This window comes from Tamandua tetradactyla, chromosome X (assembly GCF_023851605.1).
Source record: "Tamandua tetradactyla isolate mTamTet1 chromosome X, mTamTet1.pri, whole genome shotgun sequence".
Taxonomy (NCBI): domain Eukaryota; kingdom Metazoa; phylum Chordata; class Mammalia; order Pilosa; family Myrmecophagidae; genus Tamandua; species Tamandua tetradactyla.
This window is the reverse complement of record NC_135353.1, coordinates 126928749-126947163: the sequence shown is the minus strand read 5'-3', so window position 1 is coordinate 126947163 and position 18415 is coordinate 126928749. Positions and strand designations below refer to the sequence as shown.

Genomic DNA, 18415 nt, shown 5'->3' with positions numbered 1-18415 from the left:
GCCTTCCCCAGGAGAGGGGTGGGGCCCAGCTCAGGTGGAATCCCTTCCTCAAAGAATTCAGACCCCAGGTTCTGGAAAAGGGAAGCGATTAAAGCCAACCTACAACCTCTTCTCTGTCTTCACCACACCCCCAGCAGGGACAGTCCACTGTAAAAGGTACCGCATCACCTTATGCTGGTTGGACCTGCAGGCAGAAAAGCACCACAAATTGGGCAGAATAGGAAAAACACAAAGTGCAGAGACTTCATAGGAAAACGTTTTAATCTGCTGGGTCTCATCCTCAGGGAGAACTGATGCAGGTGACTCTTTCCTCCTGAGAGGAGACCAATTTGACCTGGAAAAATCTGACTGGGTCTATAATACCTAAGTAGACCCTCCTAAGGGGTAAGGGAAAGGCAGCATACAAGCAGAGCAAGAAACAAAAAAACAAGAAATGAAAAATTCTAATCTATGAAACAAAACCTAAGCTAGAGGACTAGAATAAGCCGAACTAAATGTCAAAGAACAGATAGACAACAAAGTCATCCAGCAAGAAAATCCTAGGGGAAAAAAAAAAGTGAAAACAATCTCCAGAATAAACTAATTAAGGTAATTAAATGCCTAGACACCAGCAAAAAATAACAAATCACACTAGGAAAACTGAAGAAATGGCCCAGTCAAAGAAACATATCAACAATTCAAATCAGATACAGGACTTAAAACAATTAATTAAGAATGTTCCCACAGACATGGAAAACCTCATCAAAAATCAAATCAATGAACTGAGGGAAGATATAAAGAAGGCAAGGAATGTACAAAAAGAAGAAATCGAAAGTGTGAAAAACAAATCACAGAAGTCATGGGAAGGAAAGGTACAGGAGAAGAGATGAAAAAAACAATGGAAACCTACAATGTCAGATTTCCAGAGAAAGAAGACAGGATTAGTGAACTAAAGGACAGAACATCTGAAATTCAACAAGTAAAAGAAAATATAGGGAAAATAATGGAAAAATATGTGCAGGGACTCAGGGAATTGAATGACAACATGAAGCGCATGAATATATGTGTGGTGGGTGTCCCAGAAGGAGAAGAGAAGGGAAAAGGAGGAGAAAAACTAACAGAGGAAATTATCAGTGAAAACTTCCCAACTCTTATGAAAGACATAAAATTAGAGATCCAAGCAGTGCAGCATACCCCAAAGAGAATAGATCCAAATAGACATACCCCAAGACACTTAGTAATCAGAATGTCAGAGGTCAAAAGAAAGAGAGACTCGTGAAAGCAGCAACAGAAAAACAATCCATCACATGCAAGGGAAGCTCAATAAGACTATGTGTAAATTTCTCAGCAGAAACCATGGAGGGAAGAAGATAGTGGGATGACATATTTAAGATACTAAAAGAGAAAAACTGCCAACCAACAATTCGATATTCAGCAAAACTGTCCATTACAAAAGAGGGGGAAATTAAAATATTTGCAGTCAAAAATTTCCAGAGAGAACTTGTGACCAAGAAACCGGCTCTGCAAGTAATACTAAAGGGAGCACTAGAGACATAAGAAAAGACAGGAGAGACAGATGTGGAGAAGAGTATAGAAATGAAGACTATCAATAAAGGTAAAAAGAAGAAAAATGAGATGTGACATATAAAATCCCAAAGAGAAAATGGTAGAAGAAAGTACTGCCCGTGAAATAATAACACTAAATGTTAATGGATTAAACTCCCCAATCAAAGTACATCGACTGGCAGAATGGACTGAAAAACAGGACTCATCTATATGCTGTCTACAGGTAACGCATCTTAGACTCAAGGAAACACATAGGTGGAAAGTGAAAGCTTGGGGAAAGATATTTCATGCAAATAACAATCAGAAAAGAGCAGGAGTACCTATACTAATATCTAACAAATTAGACTTCAAATGTAAAACAGTTAAAAGAGACAAAGTAAACTATGTATTAATAAAAGGAACACTTCAACAAGAAGACATAACAATCATAAATATTTATGCACCGAGTCAGAATGCTCCAAAACACATGAGGCAAACACTGAAAACACTGAAAAGAGAAATAGACACATCTACCATAATAGCTGGAGACCTCAATTCCCCACTCTCATCAATGGACAGAACATTTAGACAGAGGATCAATAAAGAAACAGAGAATTTGAATAATACAATAAATGAGCTAGACTTAACAGACATATATAGAACATTACAGCCCACAACAGCAGGATACACCTTTTTCTCAGGATCTTTTTCTCATGGATCATTCTCAAGGATAGATCATATGCTAGGTCACAGAGCAAGTCTCAATAAATTTAAAAAGAATGAAATCATAGAAAACACTTTCTCAGATCATAAAGGAATGAAGTTGGAAATCAATAATAGGCAGAGTGACAGAAAATTCGCAAATAAGTAGAGGCTCAACAAAACACTCTAAAACAACCAGTGGGTCAAGGAAGAAATTACAAGAAAAATAAGTAAATATCTCGAGGCAAATGAAAATGAAAACACAACATATCAAAACTTATGGATGGGATGCAGCAAAGGCAGTGCTAAAAGGGAAATTTATTGTCCTAACTGCCTAGTTCAAAAAAGAAGAAAGAGTAAAAATTGAGGAATTAACTGTCCAGTCGGAAGAACTAGAGAAATAACAGCAAACTAATTTCAAAGCAAGCAAAAGGAAAGAAATAATGAAGATTAGAGAAGAAATGAATGAAATTCAGACCATGAAAACAACTGAGAAAACCAACAAAACCAGAAGCTGGTTCTATGAGGAAATCATTATATAAGACTGATGGACCCTTAGTGAGGTTGACAAAAAGAAGAAGATAGAGGATGCAAATAAATAAGATCAGAAATGGAAAAGGAGACGTAACCACTGACCCCATAGAAATAAAGGAAGTAATGAGAGGATACTATGAACAACTTGATGCTAATAAATTTAACAATGATGATGAAATGGACAACTTCCTAGAAAGGCATGAACAACCAACATTGACTCAAGAAGAAAGAGACAACTTCAACAAACGAATCACAAGTAAAGAAACTGAATCAGTCATTAAGAAGCTCCCCAAAAAGAAAAGTCCAGGACCAGATGGCATCACATGTCAATTCTACCAAACATCCCAGAAAGAATTAGTACCAATCCTGCTCAAACTCTTCAAACAAACTGAAGAGGAGGGAAAGCTACCTAACTCATTCGATGAAGCCAACATCACCCTCATACCAAAGCCAGACAAAGATATTACAAGAAAAGAAAACTACAGACTAATCTCTCTAATGAATATAGATGCAAAAATCCTCAACAAAATTCTTGCAAATTGAATCCAGCAGCACATTAAAAAAATTACACACTATGACCAGGTAGGATTCATCCCAGGTATGCAAGGATGGTTCAACATAAGAAAATCAATTAATGTAATATACCACATCAACAAATCAAAGCAGAAAAACCACAAGATCATCTCGATTGATGCAGAAAAGGCACCTGACAAAATTCAACATCCTTTCTTGTTGTAAAGACTTCAAAGGACAGGAATAGAAGGGAACTTCATCAACATAATAAATGGAATATATGAAAAGCCCACAGCTAACATCATCCTCAATGGGGAAAAATTGAAAACTTTCTCCATAAGATCAGGAACAAGACAAGGATGCCCACTATCACCACTTTTATTCAACATTTTGTTGGAAGTTATAGCCAGAGCAATTAGACAAGAAAAAGAAGTACAAGGCATCAAAATTGGAAAGGAAGAAGAAAAACTCTCACTGTTTGCAGATGATATTGTATTATATTTCGAAAACCCTGAAAAATCCACAGCAAAACTCTAGAGCTAATAAATGGGTACAGCAAAGTGGGAGGTTACAAGATCAACACTCAAATATCTGTAGTGTTTCCATACACTAGTAATGAAAAATCTGAGGTGGAAATCAAGAAAAAAATTCCATTTACAATTGCAACCAAAATAATAAAATATTTAGGAATAAATTCAACTAAAGAGACGAAAGACCTATACAACGAAAACTACAAGAAACTGTCAAAAGAAATCACAGAAGACCTAAATAAATGGAAAGGCATATCATGTTCATGGACTGGAAGACTAAATATAATTAAGATGTCAATTCTACCTAAACTGATTTACAGATTCAATGCAATACCAACTAAATTTCAAAAACTTACTTTTCAGAAATAGAAAAACCAGTAACCAAATTTGCTGGAGGGGCAGGGTGCCCCAAATAGCTAAAAATATCCTGAGAAAGAAAAATGAAATTGGAGGCTTCACGCTACCTGACTTTAAGGCATATTATGAAGCTATAGTGGTCAAAACAGCATGTACAGTGGTCAAAACAGCATATATCTACTGGCATAAAGACAGATATACTGATCAATATAACGGAATAGAGTGCTCAGATATAGAACCTCTCATCTATGGACAAATGATCTTTGATAAGGCAGTCAAGCCTACTCACCTAGGACAGAACAGTCTCTTCAAAAAATGGTGCCTAGAGAACTGGATATCCATATGCAAAAGAATGAAAGAGGATCCACGTCTCACATTCTATAAAAATTAACTCAAAATGGATCAACGACCTAAACATTACATCTAAGACCATAAAAACTGTCAGAAGAAAATGTAGGGAGATAGTTTATAAATCTTAAGCTAGGAGGCAGTTTTCTAGACGTTACACCCAAAGCATGAGCACTGAAGAAAGAAAGAAATAAATAGGAACTCCTTAAAATTAAACACCTTTGCGCATCAAAGAACTTTGTCAAGAAAGTAAAAAGACAGCCTACACAATGGGAGACAATATTTGGAAACGATCTATCAGATAAAGGTCTAGTATGCAGAATATATAAAAAGATTGTTCAACTCAACAACAAAAAGACAGACAACCCAATTACAAAATGGGCAAAGACTTGACAGACACTTCTCAGAAGAGGAAATACAAATGGCCAAAAGGCACATGAAAAGATGCTCAACTTCCCTGGCTATTAGGGAAATGCAAATCAAAACCACAATGAGATATTACGTCACACCCACCAGAATGGCCATTATCAATAAAACAGAAAACAACAAGTGCTGGAGAGGATGTGGAGAAAGAGTCATACTTATTCATTGTTGGTGGGAATGTCAAATGGTACAACCACTGTGGAAGGCAGTTTGGCGGTTCCTCAGGAAGCTAAATATAGACCTGCCATATGACCTGGCAATACCATTGTCAGGTATCTACTCGGAGGACAAGAGGTCAAGGACACAAGTGGACATCTGCACACCAATGTTTATAGCAGCATTATTTACAATTGTGAAGAGATGGAAACAGCCAAAATGTCCATCAACAGATGAGTGGCTAAGCAAACTGTGGTATATACATACCATGGAATATTATGTAGCCGTAAGACAGAATAAAGTTATGAAGTATGTAACAACATGGATGGACCTTAAGGACATTATGCTGAGTGAGATTAGCCAGAAATAAAAGGACAAATACTGTATGGTCTCACTGATATGAAATGACATTAGTGAACAAACTTCGAGAATTTCATTGGTAACAGAGACCATCAGGAGATAGAAATAGGGTAAGATGTTGGATAATTGGAGCTGAAGGGATACAGATTATGCAACAGACTGATTGGAAAAACTCAAAAGAGGATAGCACAATACTACCTAACTCTAGTACAACTATGTTAAAACACTAAATGAAGCTCAATGCGAGAACGATAGAGGGAGGAGGGCTGGGGGCACAAATGAAAGCAGAAAGAAAGATAGACAATAAAGACTGAGATGGTATAATCTAGGAATACCTAGAGTGTATAATGACAGTGACTAAATGTACAAATTTAAAAAATATTTTTGCATGAGGAAGAACATAGGAATGTCATTTCTGCAGGGTGTTGAAAACTGATAGTAATTAATATTTTTAAATTTTAACTTTCGGGTGAGACTAAAGCAAAAAATGCTTATTTGGTACAAAATTTATATTTTGACTAGTATATTTCCTAATATAACTTATGTAGACAGTTAATTGAACACCATAAGTACATGGAACCTTGAGTAGGGCATGAGATTTTGTTGGTTTGTCCAGAGTGATGTCCCGATAAATGCCAGAGTGATTTGAACAGTGAATAAAAAGGTATTTTCAAAGTCTCCTTCGGGCAATGGTGAGAATGGGGAGAAATTCAACTTCCCCAAGTTGAATTCTTGATATTCTCACAAGCAGTGTGGACAGCCAAAGCTACAGGCTGAGCCCCCAGTCTTGGGGTTTGTTCATATGAAACTTAACCCCACAAAGGATAGGTCAAGTCTACTTAAAATTTAGGCCTAAAAGTCACCCCCAAGAGAGCCTCTTTTGTTACTCAGATGTGGCCTCTCTCTACAGCCAACACAACAAGCAATCTCACCACCCTCCCCCTGTCTACGTGGGACATGATTCCCAGGGGTGTGGACCTTCCTGGCAACGTGGGACAGAAATCCTAGAATGAGCCGAGACTCAGCATCAAGGGATTGAGAAAACCTTCTTGACCAAAAGGGGGAAGAGTGAAATGAGACAAAGTGTCAACAGCTGAGAGATTCCAAACAGAGTAGAGAGGTTATCCTGGAGGTTATTCCTACACATTAAGCAGATATCACCTTGTCATCCAAGATGCAATGGAGAGGCTGGAGGGAACTGCCTGAAAATGTAGAGCTATGTTCCAGTAGCCATGTTTCTTGAAGATGATTGTAAAATGATATAGCTTTCACAATGTGACTGTGTCATTTTGAAAACCTTGTGTCTGATACTCCTTTTATCTACCTTATCAACAGAGGAGTAAAACATATCGAATAAAAATAAATAATGGGGGAACAAATGTTAAATAAACTTAGATTGAAATGCTAGTGATCAATGAAATGGAGAGGTAAGGGGTATGGTACGCATGAATTTTTTTGTTGTCTTTTTATTTATTTTTTCTGAATTGATGCAAATGTTCTAAGAAATGATCATGATGATGAATATGCAACTACGTGATGATACTGTGAATCACTGATTATATATAGAATGGAATGATCATATGTTAAGAATGTTTGATTTTCTTTGTTGTAGTATTTTTTTTTTAAATTCAAAAGTTAATAAAAAAAAAATTTTTTTTTTTTAAATTAGAGCTAGAAACAAAGAAGCCCTTCTCAGGAATCATGTGTGTGAGCAGTGTGTTACTACATAGGCATTTGTAAAGGCTCATCAAAGTTCTGTATACATATTCTCTCGGTTTTGTCCTTGAAAACTTTATCAGAATCTGTAATGGGGGCCTTTTTTAGCTATTGACTGACTTGCCAAAAAGCACAAAATGTATTTGACTTGGCCCAATACACTATATGCTTTTCTTATGACTAGGGATCAAGTATCTCTTATCCATCTTACCGCCTGACAGCCACTTTAAGAAATTCATATTTGTAGAGTGCCCGTTGGGGATTTGGCTCTGTGTCTGATTCATTGGGAGTTAACATTTCAGAACTTCTCTGTGGAGGGGGATATATTTTGATTTAGAATAAATAAGAAACAAAGGAGATAGTTTCTCCAGCCCAACAGCAAAAGTAAAAAGAAGTCTGTTTCTCCTTTCCAGGAAAGCTTTTGGAGTGTCCCTGAGTTGATATTGTAGACTCTCTAGGAAGTTGGTTTCCCAGAGTAAAGAAATTCTGCTTTTAAATGGGTTCCATCCAACATTCTTCTTTACTAGTATTTTACCCATAAAGACTTTTATTTTTCCTTGGTAAAAATCCCACTGTATGTGTGCATAATAAACAGCAAAGGACGGTGAAAAAAAAAAAAAGCACAATTGAAAATGTCTGATATTTGCTTCAAAATAAGGGATGGTAAAAAGAAGAGGTGCAACTTGGAGGAAAGAAGATTGGCTACTGAAACTGGATGATGAGGTACTAAAGAGTTCGCTATACCCTTCCCTCTACTTTTGTTTAAGTTGAAATTTCCCATAATAAAAGTGTTTCATTTTGTTTTTTTAATACAAGATGCTCCATATACCTAGCCAACCTGTACTCTACCCAAACCTTCTGTTCCAACCTAATTTCCAAATGAGTCATCACGTTTGCTCGTGCTATATATTGCCCTGTTTCTAGGGGGTTCTGCCTAGCTCTACTTATCTAAAGCTTTCCTTTAAGGTCTAGTTTTATGACTACTGCAGTACATATTTCTCATTTTCCTTACCTATATCTCTCTCTCCTTATAGTAAACCTGTTTTGTCTCATCTATCCTAAGAGTATCAGCTCCCATATTACTTTTGTGGTTGACTTTCTCTTCAGTAAGGTCACATATTCCCTTCAGAATTCCAGATCCCTTCTGTGCAAAAGAATCCCAGATTTCTACCTCTTACATTTCCAATTATATGCTGGGCATCTTTAAGACAGAACCACATATTCAAAATATCCCAAAGCAAACATCACCTTTTCAATGAAATCAACTGTTGCCTAAGGTCCCAACTTATAAGTGATAGCTCTGCTCTCCAGCCTGGACACCTCATATTCATCTCAGACTGCCTTCCTCATTCTCTCCTTGGTCCAATTGATTGCCACATTCTATACATTCAAGCTTCAGGACATTATTTGACAATGTCTTCTCCTTTCCCATTCTCCAGAAAATCATTACCCTGCTAATGGTTCAGACTTCCATTACCTGCTTCTGGACTACGCTAAGGGCCCTCTAACTGGTTTTTCCACTTTCAGTCTCTCCTAGCAACCACTCACAAAGATATATATATATATATATATATATTTAGCTTATTATGCTAAAAAAATCTATAGTTCCCTACAGCTAAATATGTCCTCAGTCTTCCATTCATGTCCTGAATTAGCCTGAACTGTTAACTGGCTAACATCTATTAACTGTTCCTCCTTAATGTATGCCACGATATTGCATCAGCTTTATACCCTAAGAAAATTGCAAAAATGTACTAGACAGAATCTATAGTCATTGCAACAAATCACCTGTAAAATGTAAGAGCTCCTGGGCAAACACCTGGCTAAAACCCAAATACATGCATTACTACAGAGAACAAACCCCTAAGCAAAGGAGTCAGCAAGGAAGGCCACAAGGGGGGGGGGGGGGGGGGGCAAACATGCCAAGTTTTAAGAATACCCTGGGCAGCATGCTCCACAAACGTGTATCCACTGCTTAAAGGTATTAGCCACTAAAATGGACCCACTAATCCCCCTGCTGTTCCTAGGCTCTCCAAGCAAATTTCTGCCACTTACAGAGATTCTCATCAAGCTTACATAAAGTTTGATCATGCTATTTCTCAATTTTATCTTTTTGTATTTTTTAAGATTGGGCTTCAGGCCCTGACTCACATTAACCAACCACCTATGGGACCAAATTGTGAGCTTATATAAGCAGAAGGCCAGACCCTGAAAATTAAGGGGATCAAGGTACAACCAACCTGTGGAGAATCATCTGAATGATCAGGGTCCTGACCAGGAATATCCTAATTGCAGATTTTATCACACAGCAGCATTAATAAGTACACATATGAACACAAAAACTGCATCTCTCCATCACAGAATCTTCACAATGAATATTTCAACCCATAAAATGACATTTACAAGAATGCCTGGAGCAATAAGCCATTGTTCCAAGGCACATGTAAAACACAAATCAAAAATTTTAATTTTATATCTATCAAATGTAAATATGTAAATTAAGTCAATGTAAGATGAATTTAACCTAGAACCTAAGAAAGAAAGATTATTCACAAGTTAAGAACCCTCACTTCAAAAGTTCTCTCTGGTCATAAATATTTTCAAAGTAAAGGGTCAAACCCTTGTTTCTGACCTCTGCTATTTGGCTAATCTTTTATTCACAGAATATCAGAATTAGATCCATAGTAGCAATTATGTAGTCATGTAGTCTGAAGTGTTAACTGGTTAGGTTTATGCCGAATAGTGGCTCCTCCTTAATGCACTACACAAAATTATTACAGAATAAGCAGTCAGCCCTTTAACGCCAACACAAAACCAACGTTCTACAATAGTTCTTCAAAGCACTGGCATAGTCAGGACAAGTCCACAAAAAACAGCAGTAGCATCTAGGATCATCAATGATTTTCACTGAAGATTTCACACTGCTGTCTACAGGGTTGACAATTCTAGAGATCCATTCTACTGCGCATGTTTCTCCGTTTTTCCAGGTAGTAGCACTGGGTGATAAAAATTATTTACATATAAACTCTTCTCATATAGTTCTTCCTATCTAACCACTATCACTTTATTAGATGCACTAAGTTTGCTGAAATTGAAAAAGGGGAAAATATATCATCAAAAGAAGAGTGAGGAGGAACAGTGGAACAGTGGTGGGTTTCAGGAGGAGGATTATCAAATTTCTTCACATTATCCTGTGAAGAAAGAGGATTATTTCTTCACAGAGAAAAGGTCAACACAGTGCTTTTCGAAGATTAACAGTGTAAACCCACTGTATGCTTAGTGAGTCTGGCCCATGTACAAAAAGGCAGCAGTCAAGCTAAGTTCCTAATGAAAATTAATGAAAAAGATGTTCTTCTCACCAGCCAGTCACTCCACCCATTACAATCTGAGTGGCCACTGAGTATTTTTCTACCATAGGTCCGGAACTGTGGCCAAACACTCGATTCCACCAGTGATGTCTTCTTGCATACTCAGTTAAATCCAACACTTCGTAAGAGTCGTCATCACTTTCATATTCTTCAAAATACAAAATGGAAAAAATATTTTGAGTAAATCATGTCAGAAATGTCCTACGCATTTTTTTTAAAAAACCTGTTAACCATTCACTGTTACGTTAGGCCTATAGTTAAAAACGCCCAGGTGGAAAATGCTTAGTTTGTTAAACTCAAACCCTGAGCCTCGGGCCTCAAGAGTAAAAGGCCTAGTAATATCATTCCCATCTTCTTCCCGAAACCCCAGGGGCCGGTCTGGAGCCAAGGGACCGGGCCAGGTCAGAGTTAACACAGGAGTAAGGGGTCACCTCCTAAATTTCAGAAGAGTTAGAGCCAGAGCAGACTCCATTTTCATCATGGGGGGGTGGGGGGTGGCAGGGAGTGTATGGGTTGAGGGAGGGTCAAAGTTAGCAGTCGGGCGAGAAGAAATCACTTTAGGGTCAGACTAAAATAAAACGTTTGCAGACAGAGTTGAAAGAAAGGCAAGGGGTGGAGCAGTGTTGGAGGAGGGGGTTGCTTTCCGCCTGCCTTCCGCCGACCGGAGGGAGATGTCCACATAGGAGGGGGTGTTCAAAGGGGCGGCCTCAAAAAAAGAGCCCCAAGGATCCTGCGGGAGGGGATGAAAGAGCCGCCCTGAGAACAAGGTCGGGAGGTGTGAGCCGCGTCCCAGAAACTACTTCGGACCCGGGCTGCTCACCTTGGGAAGGGGGGTTCCGGGTCGCCATTATTCCGCCGGCGGCCGGTTCTGAGGGTGGTCCCCACCTGCCCTCCTCTCCCCTGTACTGTAACGGCCGCTCTAGGCCGAGGAAGAAGTCTATGGTCTCTTTTTTTCCTTCTCCGCCTCCTTCAGGCACGTTGTCTTGTCCCCGCCCCCTCCTCGCCAGCGCGGGGACTTCTGCGCAAGCGCAAGACGAGACTCAGGGGTAGGTGTGTGGGTAGAGTGGGGAAGAAAGGTAGGTCGAAGCGCAGTCCTGCGAGTGCTTGTGGGAGTTGTAGTCCGTTGCCCTCCACACCCCAGGCCCAATCGACCCCCCACCCTGGATTGAACATCTTTTTTTTTTTACTCTTGAATTGTGTTTCAAGTCTCCTCAAGATTTGGGGGCTGTCACATAGTGGTGAAAAGGGAAAACCATCTTTGCATTTTGAACGCTGTATCAGAATTCAAGCCCCTGAGGAAAAAGGCTTTTAAAAAGTGGTAAGAGAAGCCTTGTTTCAAACCACACTGCTTTAAGGAAGCAAGGGCTCACACGAACTGGCAGAAAATTTGTCTAATGCGCTGCTGCAGGAAATTGGAAACTTTTTTTCAGCGTCTGCTCCACACATTCTTTGCTAGGAGCCCTAGTGAGGCAGCCTGAGAACCATTTTAAAAATCATCATCATCATTACTATTATTTAAACCTGACAAAATAATGAGGTCAAGTTCTTCATCCCGAAGTCCCATGGCATTCTGTAGGATGAGGAACTCTTGATCACCAAGCAGATAAACAAAGTTCAGAGATAAACCAGCGCCCAAACATGAAGTTCAAGCGCATTCGCTGTACAGTTAAACTAAACAGCAACCAGCTCCCGAGTTAGTTTTAATGGAAAAACAAGGTATTCTGGTATAGACCAAATTACTTAAAATATTAACTTGCATGATTACACTTGGCTTTTCAAATCCCGGAGCTTTAAATGGAAGAGTTGGTTCTCTCAAATTCCTCAGCTTGCAGCTCCCAAAATATAATTCTAAGACTGTCTGGAGATGTTAGTGTTCTTTTAGAACTGCAAAAGACAGTTACTTTGTCTAAGACTCCACTTTTCAGAAGCAAAAAGACTTTAGGGGAAATGACTTGAGATCTCACTGAAATTAAAGTTATTTATTTTTTAGTTCATACAGTCCTTCCTCCCCATTGCCCACCCTCTCCTACTGAGGTGCTGACAAACAGAAATAACCACTGAAAGGAAAGGAGAAAACAAGAAAAAAGGAAAATATAAAGTGAAAGACCAAAAGGGAGGGTTGACTGGCCAATGAAATCCGAATAACGTGTTTAAATACTTCTAGCAATGTCAGCCAACTACAGAAAGAAGTCACTTTTCTGTCAAGGAAATGGCATTTAGAATCAACTGGCTATGAAGAAATGAGGGACAGAATGAAAACAAAACACTATTCTTAAGATGCCAATGAATAGACTTTATATGTATTATATGTATTTATATGTATTAAAAAATGACCCAAAAAATGGCTTAAAAATCAATCATTTCTCTAAAGAACTTAAGGCCTAGAAGGAAGTTTTTAATGCTTTACCATTTTATCTTGCAATGATACACCTTGCCTCACCTTAAGGAAGTTAGTTGTATAATGTATTGTTCTAATGTGGATTTTATTTTTTCTTTTCCAGTAGCAAAAGAGCTGTCATTTTGTTGGCTGAATGACAAGTGGTTTAATGTGTAAATTGTATATACAGACTTTCTGAAGAGCTGTGATCCACATGATGGGTCTCAAGGGGTTGATTTTTTTTTTTTTCATTTCCAATTTAAGAAGTGGAAGTAAATTTTCTTTTCAGTCAGAACTGATATTGGTGCTGGAGAGCCCCCAGGAGTTCTCAGAGAGGTAAAGACCTCAACCAGGAGCTGGTACCATGAGGGTTTTTTACTTAGTCACAGGAAATTATTCAAGGACCAGTCAGTGTATACAGCCAAAGAATCCGAGGACTAGTCAGTGTGTAAAGCCAAGAAGTTTAACACATGGTGTAAGTCCGTGGTCACAGGGGGTGAACGGGGTGGGGTGGGGGGGAGTGAACGTGGGTGTTCTCCAAAGGAGAAGGGCTCTGAGCTTGGGATTCCTGCATTATAAAGACTTGGAGAAGCCCTTCCCTTTCTGATTGTGCTAATAAGGGATTGATGAGCTGTACTTTTTTTTTTTTTAACTTTTTTTATTAATTAAAAAAAAATTAACAAACAAAACATTTTGAAATCATTCCATTCTACATATATAATCAGTAATTCTTAATATCATCACATAGTTGCATATTCATCATTTCTTAGTACATTTGCATCGATTTAGAAAAAGAAATAAAAAGACAACAGAAAAAGAAATAAAATGATAATAGAGAAAAAAAAACTATAAATACCATACCCCTTACCCCTCGCTTTCATTTACCACTATTTGAAACTGAATTTATTTTAACATTTGTTCCTCCTATTATTTATTTTTATTCCATATGTTCTACTCTTCTGTTGATATAGTTGCTAAAAGGAGCATCAGACATAAGGTTTTCACATTCACAGAATCCCATTGTGAAAGCTATATCATTGTTCAATCATCATCAAGAAACATGGCTACTGGAACACAGCTCTACATTTTCAGGCAGTTCCCTCCAGCCTTTCCATTACATCTTGGATAACAATTGATGTCTACTTAATGCGTAAGAATAACCTCCAGGATAACCTCTCAACTCTGTTGGGAATCTCTCAGCCATTGACACTTTGTCTCATTTTACTCTTCCCCCTTTTGGTCAAGAGGTTCTCTCAGTCTCTTGATGTTAATTCTCAGCTCATTCTAGGGTTTTTCTCAGTCCTTTGATGCTGAGTCTCAGGATGAGCTGTACTTTTCATTGGTTCTTTTCAGTGCCCTCCTAAATGAGGGCTAGGTATGCACAGGCCAAAAAGAACGTCTTACTATAAGGTCTTAGGGTCGCTTCCCCTACTCTCCTTTCCTATCTAACTGCCTCAATATCCTCTTATCTACAATTATACATCATAATTAGGGTAGTCCCCAACTTTTCACTATCTAGTGTTCCAAAAACTTATGAGTAATTTATTTGAAATTGAGACCATTTCCCATTTAATCCATAATGAAGCTGTAATGAAACAATTGACCCCTATTCGTTTTTGATTTCCACCTTTCCATAATGTCCTTGGAGACTTCATTTGTTAAAAACACTTTAATCAGAATTGAGAAAAACAAAATGCAAAAGTAAATAACAAACTACAGAACACATCACGCTCCCTGGACAATCTCAACTGTCACTCCCTGCTGAATGTCTGCATTTGGATGATCTGCAAATCCCAAACAATTCCACACTATCTTTGAAGCAACCCAAATGAAAAAAAAAAATGTCACAGTCACTTTTTATTTTTCCCTTCCCTTTTCTTTTACAGTAAAGCAGTGATTTCTTCTGTGCTTGCACTACCTAAGTTGTGTTCTCCAATCTCTCCTTGATGCTCTTCAAGTATTTAGATCACATCACCCTTTAGACCATTGCAGTGCCTCTCAACTGACTTCTTCATCCATTTTCTTGCCACTCCCCACTCCACTCCAACTAAAATCAATCTAATCTGCCACCAGATTTTTCCTTCTAAAACTTGAATCTGATCATTGCTTTATCTACTTGAGTACATGTAACAAACTGCCCATCAGTTAAAAGATCAAGTCTAAACTTCTTATGGCCTACCACAGGGGTTGGCAAACTTTTTTCTGTGCAATAGCAGATGGTAAATAATTTAGGCATTCTGGGCCACATATGGGTCTTAGTGGCATATTCTTCTTTGTCTTAGAAAAACAAAACAAAACAAAACATAAAGAAAAAATAATCCTTTTAAAATGTACAAACCGTTCAGTGTTCATGTACTTTACAGAAGCAGACCATGGGATGAACTTGGCTTATAGGTTATAATTTGCTGGCCCTTGGCATTTAGGTCCCTTCACATTTTGGACCCAAGTTACCTCTCTGGTCTCCTGCTGCAGATTGCCCCAAGGTTCCTCCTCTTCTAAGCTGACTGCAATTCCTAAGTTTTCTGAATGCACATTGCTTTTTCTAACCGCTGTGACTTGGTACATGCTCTTTCCTGTACCGAAACCAGTGGCTTCCTTCTCTGCCAGGGAAACACCCAGGCATGCTTTAAAACACATCTTAAATTTCTGGCCCCACACCCAATCAAGATGCTGAGTGAGGTGCTTCAGGGCTTCCTCCCCAACAGAAGATTTGAACAACCAGCAAGAACTGGCAGAAACATCTTTTCAAAGGTCCAGAAAAAACAGTTAGAGGGCTGCAGTAACAGGGTGAGTATGGAATCAAGAAAAGGCAACTTAAAAGCAGGAGGATTTCCTGATACCCCAACTGACCCCTTCCCCACCCCTCACCAGAGGTGTGGAGCCAGCTGGTGCTCCCCAGTGCAAATCCCTAGTCCCAGTTCCAGTGGAAGCAGAGCAACCCTCATTTACATACTGGGAACATATATGTCTCACCCAACCTGTCTGATAGTGCCTAAGGGTTCCAGAACTTGTCCAGTGTGTAGAAGGCAGCTCATGGAATGCTGCTACGAAATGCTGTGAGAGAGCAGTCAAGTCATGCTGCCTAGGGAAAGGGATTTCTGTCTCTAAGACATGTAGTGTGGTGTCCAGGACTATGAAGAAACTGTGTCCTAGGAAAAAGGGACAATTTTGTCTGTGTAAATGGGAAATTCCTAGGTCCACAAGCACATGCCTAAGACAAGATGCATACATAGAAAGGTTTAGGGAGACCCTTAGGCTTTAGCCTGGAGCTGTTGTCTAAACTCACTGTATTCATAAATTCTGAAACAGAGCTTTTCTGCACAGAGCAATCTGCAAAGACAAGGAAAGGTGTTTTCTTTTTTCTCATCCTCCTCCTCTTTCTTCTTCTTCTTCTTTTTTTTTTGGTCAGCTCCTGGTATTCAAAGAGAGCTCTGTCATAACAGTAGCTCGATGCAAGCTTAAGGAACAGATGCCTCAGTGTTTAAATTCCAGTGATAAGACATTAAAATATCAACATGTCCAAGTTTCAACAAAACATTGCAGAACATCCAAACAGTAAATAATGGCCCAGAGAAAGAAGAAAGTTAAAACATTAAAAATCATCAATGAAAAACTATCTTTCAAGAAAGTTATAATAAAGACACTTTTAAACAAATTTCACCATAGGAAATTCTTAAAGATGGATTCCATGCAGAAGGAAAATGATCTTGGATGCAAGGGGTAATAGTGAGCAGGGATACTGGTGAACACGTTTGGTAATCTAAGTAAACATTGATATATGTAAATGTAATACTATTGTAGGAAACAATGAAAAGGTAGAATTTAAAAACTGGACATAGTTTACACATTGGTAAATGATCATTACAGATGAAGAGTTCTAATGTACTTCAGTTTTTGAGGAAGGAGATAAAGATGCCTAGTAACTTTGGACATTATTAATTTCTACATTAAAATACCTAACATAAGAAGAAAGATTGAAGGTCAAAGGATGAAATATATATACTAGGGAAATAGGAAACAAAGAAAGCTTGTGATTTATATTTATAGCAGACAAAATAGACTTCATCATCAAAAGTTTAGAATTATTAAAAAAGTCCAGTTTACCAGGAAGATAAAAACATTTAAATTTGTATACATTTCATAACAAAGTTTGAAATATATAAAGCAAAATTGAAGTTACGTGAAAAAATGAACAATCTCAATAGTATAGAGAGATTTTAGCACATCTCACTCAAAAATTGATAGATTAAGCAGAGCAAAAACCAATTATCTAGGATATGGAAGATTTGAACAGCAGAGTTAAGCAAATTTAATTTCCGTGATCATATATACACAACACTGGTGAAGAAACATTCTTTTCAAGCAGATGTAGAATATATAGGAAAATAAGCCATATGCTAGGACACAGACCAGAAAATTAAAGCCTTTGAGCTAAATCCAATCCAACCTCTGTCTTTTGTCCTTGACGTTTTGCTTTACATTTTTAATTTTAAGAGATATTTTGAGATTTTTGTTCATATACCATACAATTAACGTATTTAAAGTATGTGATTCAATGGCCTTGAGTTTTTGCATCCATCACTACTATCAATTATAGAGTATTTTCAATTGCTCCAAAAGAAGACCCCATAGTGTTTAGCCATCACCATCCAATCCCTTCATCCCTTATAGCACTAGGCAACCACAAATCTACTTTGTTTCTGTAGGTTTTCCTATTCTGGACATTTCACATGAAGGGAATCATAAAATACATGGTCCTTTGTTCTTTCACTTTGGAAAATGTTTTAAATGTTTACACATGGTGTGCAAAAATTTGTCAGTATGTCACTTATTTTTATTGTTGAATAATATTCCTTTTTAAGGATATACTGCATTTTATTTCTCTTTTCTTCAGTTATAAACATTTGGGTTCCTTCAGGTTTTTGGCTTTTAGGAATAATACTCCTAAAAACATTTGTGTACAAGATTTTATTTGAGCATATGTTTCCATTTCTCTTGGGCATATAGATAAAAGTGGAATTGCTGAGTCATATGGTAACTGTAATCTTTTTTTAGCCAAATTATAGACTATCTTTATTATATGTCTGTAATTTTCAATTGCTTATTTTAATTTTGCCATATAATGCATGGAAGCATAATCTGAACAAGCCTTCTCATTCTAAGTCATATTCCAGGTTTTTGAGGGCATGCATGATTTTATTTTTATATATTTTCTTTATTACAGAAGTTGTGGGTTTACAGAGCAATCTTGCATAAAGTACAGGATTACCACATAACAATGTATTATGTACACTTTGCATTGGTATGGAATGTTACCTACAATAGATGACAGTATATTTTTATAATTGTACTATAAACTATAATCTGTGGTTTAATTTAGGGTTCAATGTTTGTGTTGTGAAGTCCTGTTCTAGTTTGCTAGCTGCTGGAATGCAACACACCAGAGATGGATTGGCTTTTAATAAAAGGGGGTTTGTTTTGTTAGTTCTTCAGAGGAAAGGCATCTA

General features: G+C 37.8%; 1 protein-coding gene across 1 annotated transcript in view; it reads right to left on the bottom strand.

The window, feature by feature from the left end:
• The window catches only part of FUNDC1 (FUN14 domain containing 1), a 32994-nt gene extending 21476 nt beyond the window's left edge, over window positions 1-11518 (bottom strand). The window contains exons 1-2 of the mRNA XM_077144827.1: window positions 11352-11518; window positions 10523-10679 (exon numbers count right to left, since the gene is read on the bottom strand). Coding sequence (XP_077000942.1) covers window positions 10523-10679; window positions 11352-11379 — 185 coding nt within the window. The 5' untranslated portion in view covers window positions 11380-11518. The remainder of the gene's footprint in view (window positions 1-10522; window positions 10680-11351) is intronic.
• Window positions 11519-18415: the final 6897 nt, after the last annotated feature.